The sequence below is a fragment of the Triticum aestivum genome, chromosome 7A (genome assembly GCF_018294505.1).
Source record: "Triticum aestivum cultivar Chinese Spring chromosome 7A, IWGSC CS RefSeq v2.1, whole genome shotgun sequence".
NCBI lineage: Eukaryota > Viridiplantae > Streptophyta > Magnoliopsida > Poales > Poaceae > Triticum > Triticum aestivum.
The window spans coordinates 318,776,930-318,785,050 of NC_057812.1; the positions used below are offsets into that span (position 1 = coordinate 318,776,930).

The window sequence follows — 8,121 nt, forward strand, 5'->3', positions numbered from 1 at the left end:
AGTGAAGGCAGTGGTGGTTACCATGACAAATCAACCTTAGTTGTCGTTTTTATTTCATTCCTCTCCCACGGGGCAGTATGATCTCATGATATGCCTTGTCATGCTACAACAGGCCACGTCCATGTCACTTGGTGAAGTTTCTGCAGCTGTTTCTGTCTTGCTTGGTTTTGCACCACCTGCCATTCTTCCTGCACCTTCTTCTGCAAAGGTTATTTAACTTTTGTGGTTTAGCTAGCCTTTGTGTGCATTGTGCTACTCTATCTAAGCTATGCAACCTTTGTCTATATTGATTTTCAGTTAAACAAGCTGCTACTCCCAAACCCATTTGACAGACCTCGTTCTGTTTTCTTGATGCAACTTGATGGATCCCATGGTATGTTAATTTGCTGGGAATGATTTTATCAGAATTATTCATGCATTTTGATGTAGCCACTAATGTTGTCTCTCTTGATCGTATATCAGACTATGTTAATGGCTTCATATCTGATGCCGGCAGTATTTACAAAACCAAGATTGATGGTGCAAAAAGTGCTGCTATAGAGCTTTCAGGTCTGACTAATTCCTGAGCATGTCCCTGCTTTTGGAACTTGGATGCCCCTACTTCTGTATCTGCCTTGTTGACACATAAGTATCATTGATCATGTACCTTGCAGATAAGGATGAATTGATTGTCATTCGTTCGGATGAATCTTCTGGATTAGATGTTCTTGATAACGAACTCGCCAACTTGGTAAGTACTAGCTAGTTGCCCATGCATTGCAACGGGGGCATACATATTCTAGTGGTTCATTACCAATCATGTTCGACATAAATCTTACACCTATCATATTCTAGATTTTGCTAAGATTTTATTTGATTTGAGTATGGGTATGGGAAGGAAAGTTTTGATTCAGTTGAGGTTTGAGGTTTTGGTAAGATTTGATTTGATTTGGGTATGGGTAGGGGAAGGCAAGGAAACTTTTGATTTAGTTGTGGTTTTGGTAAGATTTGATTGAGTAAATGTAGGAGATGGAGGAGGGGAGATCGAGGGTAGGGGGAGTTGGACGTACATACGTACAATCCCCAACTCCCCTTTAATAGTAGAGATGTACTATTTTGTTAGGAGGAAACTAGTACCCCCTCCTTCCCGATATGTTAGGCGTATTAGGAACTGCATGCAATTCCATAATGTAAGGCGCACAGTTGCGGCGTCGCTAACGATAGCTAGTTTTCAGGAAATAAAAAAAAATACGACGACGACCCTCTCTTGCGGTTAGTTCCCACGAGCACCCACTCGTCTCTCTCTCCTTCAAAATTTTCTCCCCATGAATGACCCACCTCACTTGCCTCCCCCGCGCAATTTTCTCCTGCGTGAAGAACGCCCAGCACACCATTTCTCCTTCCGATCTTTCCCACCTCGTACAGACATCAATCCATGGCCAGGCCCCTCAACGGCGGCGGTGTTGGCGATGACGCTCCCGCCGGCAAAGGAGTTGCTGCCCATCTTGCCGCCGACGATGGCATTGCTGTGCAGCTTGCCGCCGATGAGGCCGGTCTCGTGCGCGGCCGTCCCAGTACGATGGGAACAGGCAACCATGATACGGCCGGCTCGAAGCTAGCCCGACCAGCTAGACGACACGGAGGTTGGACGTCGACGGGGAAGACCGGGACCTGCGACGACCACGGCCACGACGACGGCGTCCGCAACGGCGATGGTGATGAAGCAAGAAAACATAAAGGACAGGACGACGCTCTTGGCGGCGGGTACGGCGACGGACTGGGTGATGGCCGCATGATCTGGGAGGACTATATCAACAAGGTCAACAATGCGCACGAAGTTAACTCGAATGACGAGACCAACGATGGCGAATGTGTCGATGAGCAGGACATCACTGCTGAAGGAGCCAATGATATGATCAACGGAGATGAAGAAGTGGATATGAGCTATGTCTATGGCGTCCTAGAATCTGAGGGCATGAAGCTATGGATGTATGTGCCAGACACATATGCTACTCAGGTACCGGATTCCCTTGAAGATGTGCAGGTTGAAGCAGAGAACGAGCTGACGAAGCAGCAAGCTATGGACGTCGACCGTGCGGACAATACCGAGGTCTTCGAATAGCAACAGTATGTGCCCGAGCATGATCAAGATAGCCAAGTCAGGATCTCATCGAAGAGACAATAGGAGATGATACTTTACATCTTCCCAAAGAGTGGTACTCCAGTATTGAAGGTAGCCAAGTCCCGGATTTTCTTGAAGACTTGAGTGTTGGTGCAGAAGAAGATATGTCAGCTCAAGAAAGTTTCGAGGTTGAACAGGACATCCTTGCAGGAGAGAGCCAACCACCGGACTCCCTCGAGGAAATTGAAGCAGAGGTAATAGCTTCGCTGGGAGTGGCCAGAGAAGAGCAAGGTGAGGCCGAAGCAGAGCATGATGATGGCAACGAAGGACACATTGAGCCTGAAGAAGGGCATGACAATGCTGAAGAAGAACTAGGTGAGGGTGAAAAACCAGAGTCTGTCGTACGGAAGGACATGCTCAAAATTATTTTGCCCCTGTACTTTGAACCTTATAGATTACCTATTGAAACTGGCTTTCACCTTACATTACCTAATCCGTGTTAGATTTGTTCGGTCCCCTAGCCTGAAATAGTATGAACATTTATCTTTTTGTAACATGGTTTACAAATCAGAGTTCATTTTTTTGCTTATGATGGAGTATGTTTTGTAGCCTTTGTGAGTAGCCCATGCGTGCTATTTTTGGAGTAACACATGCTACATTTACAAATTCCCTCCCCTGCACTAAGATCCTTTGAGTCAGTTTGGTACATGCATGGACTGGCTCCATGCATGGCCTGCTAGTACTGCCAGCATGAATTTTTTGACACAAGGAAGCTAGGAGCAAGACAGTAAAGACCAAGAACTCCACGATTACTCCTGAATTAAAGGTTAGCACTCTGATTACATTAAGTGCACAGGATCTTCTGACAAGAAAAATGACAACACATCAAACTGAAGCAAATCACATTAGCAAATCTGATTACAATACTCACAAATAAGTTTGCAACTCTGATAAACACACACTGAGCTCCTGAACATAACAAATTGTCCGACACTATATGAAAATAAAGAGACAATGCAGCGAAACCTAGGAATTGACGACTAAGAAACAATGCAGCGAGACAAACCAATTGATGACTAAGTTTGCATGAACTAGACATTGACAAACTCATTTGCTTGCTGCACTAATTCTGGATCACATGCAAGTGCAATGGGGAGAACTCCATTCTTCTGAAGAACACTTATCTTTATGTGTGGAATAGCATAGTGATGGCTGCCTCTCTCCTTCATGATTTCCTTCATGCAAGATTGATGTGTGAGAAAAACACGATTGGATCTCTCCACAGGATACTCTTCGAATGCTTGAGTGACTTTAGCAACAAGTTCGTCTACGGTTTTCGGAGCTGACTTCTGAAACATTGCTTGCATACCCTGCAATAAAAAACAAGATCCATAATGTCTTCAGCAATATGTTTGTGTTTGCTATTCATAGCTGAATTCTGGAATATGGATTTAATACCTGAAAAAAGACCAAGATCCAAAGCATTTAGATCAGGAGAATTGGGTGGCTGGTACATCAGTCTTATGTCAAACCCATCTGCAGTTGCTGCTTCTTTAAACACAACATCATTGACATCAATATGGGTTTTGGCGTTGTCTTGCTGGATGAAAATAGGCTCCCCAAATTCCTCAACCGGCCATTTCTGTTTAATGGCAGGCAGGAGCAGGACCTTGTTAACAAGAAACTCATGGCTATCATTCTTTGCGACAGATATCATTGCCTTTGTGATCATGGTACCAGCACCCCTGTGCTTGACCTCTTAGAAGGCTCTCTAGTTACAAATGGAAACATTCCAATTTTCCCATCAAATGTGCATGTCCCAAGTGCATCAAATCTAGGCCTCGTAATTGCTACAAGGAACATCACCTTCGGAATAAATCCTTTGTTCCTAATGCCCCTTTTAGGCTTGTCCTCATCAAGGGCCAAGTAATATTTCTGACATCTTCTAGTCATGTAGAACCACTTCTCATCGATATGCACCGACGCCCTCTCATGTTTTCATCAGTCAATGTTGGCTTGATATCGTTCGTGTCACGCTTGAATTTGCCTTCCTTAAACCTCCTGTGTAAGGTGCTCTTTGCAAAATTCAGCTCCTTGGCTAGGTCATGCAGAGTGGTCCTTTTCATCACTGGAATTGCAGTAATATCATCTGGGTTGATTTAAACTTTCTTGCGGCTACAGTGCTTTGCCCTCTTGCTAACAACGGCATTCACCCCTCCACCTCTCTGGCCTTTTTTCCCAATAGAACAATGCTCGTGCATTGCAACGGGATATAAATATTCTAGTACGTTAACTTGTGATTTACCTTTCAATAATAAAGTGATACTGTAAATAAATGTTCATCAAATTCTGACCGTGAATTACCTTATGTTTTGATTAGAAGTTTGGTAAGTTTAGAGTGGAATTGGTTCAGAAGATAAGTAAATTAAGGTGATGGATTATCATATACATGGAAGGTTGGACGAAGGGGTGGTGAGAAGAAAGGTGAAATGGGAACCTTGTGTTATTTTTAAGTAGTAGAGATAACGCTGCACACATCTCTGAGAAACACCCATCTGTGCTGCCACTTGTAGTGAAACACCTCGCTTCAATATGCCATGAGTACTCCTATCCAAAGGCATGCTGTATATAGTCCTCCTTTCATTGTCTGTGCACCATTTGCGCTTCCTCTGATCTGTGAGACAAGAAAAAATTTACAGCATGTCAGGCAACAAGGTGTGTAGCTATCACAAGTCTACATAAACTTGGATGACAAATGACAATGCTGGATGTACGTGTACTGTACTCTAACTCTATTCACACGATGCCAAGTGCTAGAGGGCAACAGCGAGACACGATGATAAACGACGCCGACAAAGGCAGGCTAGCGCAAAAAGGCCCTGCTTGATTCCATGCAAAAATAATTGATAACCTAGTAGATAACCGGCTTGAACTACTACTGCTAATCCTATTTGATTACAAATTCTCAGTGTACATGTGCTTATGCCAACAAGGAACACTGATCAATTCAATCATGAAAAAGAATTAAGGAACCCACACAATTCTGCACCTGAATTACATGCATTATTTAAACACGCTGTAAAACAACAATCAAAAAGTGATGTATGCTTGAAAGAAACGTGGCTGCACTCAAGCCTCAAACTGAAAAGAATAGGTTTCGTACACTTACTCGGACCTGCGCCACCTCCTTCGCCGTTGCCATGTTCTCCGGCGCCCTGCTCGACGTTGCCATTCTCGCCGGTACCATGACCGCCGGTGTCATGCTCACCTTTGCCATACCCTCCATTGCCATGCGCGTTGTTCCCTTGATCCGAGTTGCCGTGCTCGTTGTTCCCCTGATCCGAGTTGCGGTGCTCGTCGCTGCCATGAACAGTGTGGCCATCGTGAATGATGTGCTGCTCGGCGTTGCTCTGTCCAGGCTGAAAGTTATGCCAATTTCCCAGCCAGCCTACGCCGTGCCCAGTCAGGCCTGGTCTCCGGCGACCATGCCCGACATCGACATGGCCGGGGACATAGCGTCCAAAAACACCACGTCTGACGAGGCGACGGTCAGCATGCACGCCAACATGGCCCTGACCGGCAAGGTCTAGTGTGCGTCCGATGCCGCCGATTCGGACATGCAGGCTTGACGTGTGTCCACCTCCTCCAATGTGCGCCTCTCCGCTAGCATGATTTTTACAGTGGTTTCTGTGAGCATCGTCAGAATCTTCTCCCTCGCCAACGTCTGTTGATGCAGATATCGTTGAAAAATTAGAGATTGACAGTACTCCTGACATTCAGATCGATAACTAGGCAGAAACAAATCCATGTGAGGAAACTAACCTTCGTAGGTGTCAGCCCATAGCAGATCATTGTTGAGATCAATGACAGGACCAGTGTAATTGCCATTGTCATCCCATCTAGGCGGCAGATTCAGGTCAATTTCCACCATGTTTACGAAAGCATACAGCAGAGAGATCTCTACAGCAGAGGGAGAAGAAGCACAGGGAAGAAGCAGGGGGAAGAAAGAGAAGTTAGTGGGGAGCGCTGTAAGTCACGATCGATGGTTGAGGAGCTTTCCAAATTTGAAGTTTTGACGGCCGGCGCGGGAAAGAATTGGCGGGGCGAGTTGGAGGCAATCTGAGTTTGGGATTGGATCGGTCAATCAAGACTAGGTCAAAGGAGATCATGCGTGTGCCTGCCTCTCTTTTTTTCCAGTCGGGGATGCATCCCTTGTACGACGGCCCCTGTAACAAACGATGCGCTAATTTTCGTGCAAATTCCTAATATGCCTAACATACTGGGAAGGAGGGAGTACAATCTAGAAACTAAAAGTAGAACAATTTTTGTGCAGGCAACCTGGTTGGCGGGATCCTATCAGAAAGCTGATAGCAAATTAAACATTCCCTTGAAGAGTGGAAACAGTCTTACTTTGTTCCTCACTAAGGTTAGCATCGCTTCATCATCCATTTGCATACTAACATGAACTTGGTTTCAAAAGAACATAACTCGTCTCTGATGATGCATTGTTTTTCTGTTAAAATTGGATAAGCTCACTTCCTAGTTTGTGCAAAATTGACCACTAAATTGTGGGCATTTATTTAACTGCATTTGCATGTCTACACAGGAAGCAGACGTTGAATTTGCATCCAGCTTGATCTCCCTTCTTAAAACCATCGAAAGGGGTATTCAGGTTCACGAAGATTTCTCAGGAGGCATGGTGAGCCCTGCAGAGTTATTAGTATGCCACTTCACGGGCATTAAGGTAATTATAAACATAAATCTTTAGCCGCAATTTGAATATCCTTATTAACTGTGCACAGCAAAATATTCAAGAGACCCTGTCTCTTTCCTTGCCCAGATACCCTTGATATAAGCACATGACTCCCCTATGTTAGTGATATAAAGTTACTAATTTGACCGGTTTATTTAGGCTCTGGAAGATGAATATGGTTCCGCAGAAATTGTTAAGCAGGGAGCTGAAGTAGTTCAGACAGCTCTCACAAAAGCATTTGATCAATTGCAGGGAGCATATAATGGTAAATTACTTTGTGCGGTTGATTGTTGACTTGAAACATAACCTTTGCAATCAGTACACTTGTTATATTTGCAGAACACTATTGACAGTTGATTTTTTTTCTGTTTCGACATTTATGATGTATTAATATAGGAAAAATTGTTGGACTGGTAATATCCGCTAAGGAGGCTTCAACATCCTTGGCATCCATCATCGATGCACCGTCTTCATTGCATATCTCAAGACGGCTTGCAGAAGCATCTAAAACTAATGCTACAGCTTCTATAGCTGCTATATATCTTGTTAGATTGAGTCTTGCATGGATTACAGGGATCATCCTTCTCGTCTCAACTCTCATTGGGGTGAGCATGCTTTCTTGTAGTCTTGTCTATTATTGATCAACTTTGGCGAAATGCAATCTATGACAACACTATGTGCTGATTGTGCAGATTTGCTTGCTCATGAACATGCCGCTTACGAGGGACACACTCCTATATTCAAATGCCAAGATTGATTAGTTTGTGCTACATACGAATTTTCACACGATGACATGAAAGTTTTCAACAGTCATGCTTGGTTTTTCCTTTGGATCCTGGGGTTTACAGTAGGAACGTGAGTGTGGGCTTGCTGTTCATGCAGTGTAGCATAAAAATACTGTTGCTATGTCCTTCATTTAGAATCATACTGCCACTGCCTGTTTGGGCTTCTCATGTTTTTCCGTAAATAAATAACAATATTCGAGTGGGGTTTATTTTGTTAATATCGGTCATGATTGTATTTTTGCAAAAAGCAGTATCTGAATAAATTCGCCACTCGAATATTCATTGGGATATATTTTGTCTTCATATATGACGTTAAATGATTTATTGAGTTGAAATTTCATATAAATTGATTAATCATATGTACTGCAAGAATAGGGAGCATACTGCCATGTTTTGATCAAAATCCGGATCATAATTGTTGTGATCGATGAATCATGGGCGATATTCTAGCCTGGCTGTGGCACTATTGATCTAATGAAGTT

General features: G+C 43.8%; 1 protein-coding gene across 1 annotated transcript in view; it reads left to right on the forward strand.

The window, feature by feature from the left end:
• LOC123154156 (uncharacterized) overlaps window positions 1–7,857 on the forward strand; it is a 9,330-nt gene extending 1,473 nt beyond the window's left edge. Inside the window, exons 3-11 of the mRNA XM_044572944.1 lie at window positions 113–208; window positions 298–373; window positions 463–549; window positions 654–730; window positions 6,435–6,527; window positions 6,708–6,845; window positions 7,014–7,119; window positions 7,251–7,459; window positions 7,547–7,857. Coding sequence (XP_044428879.1) covers window positions 113–208; window positions 298–373; window positions 463–549; window positions 654–730; window positions 6,435–6,527; window positions 6,708–6,845; window positions 7,014–7,119; window positions 7,251–7,459; window positions 7,547–7,615 — 951 coding nt within the window. The 3' untranslated portion in view covers window positions 7,616–7,857. The remainder of the gene's footprint in view (window positions 1–112; window positions 209–297; window positions 374–462; window positions 550–653; window positions 731–6,434; window positions 6,528–6,707; window positions 6,846–7,013; window positions 7,120–7,250; window positions 7,460–7,546) is intronic.
• The last annotated feature ends 264 nt before the right edge of the window (window positions 7,858–8,121 follow it).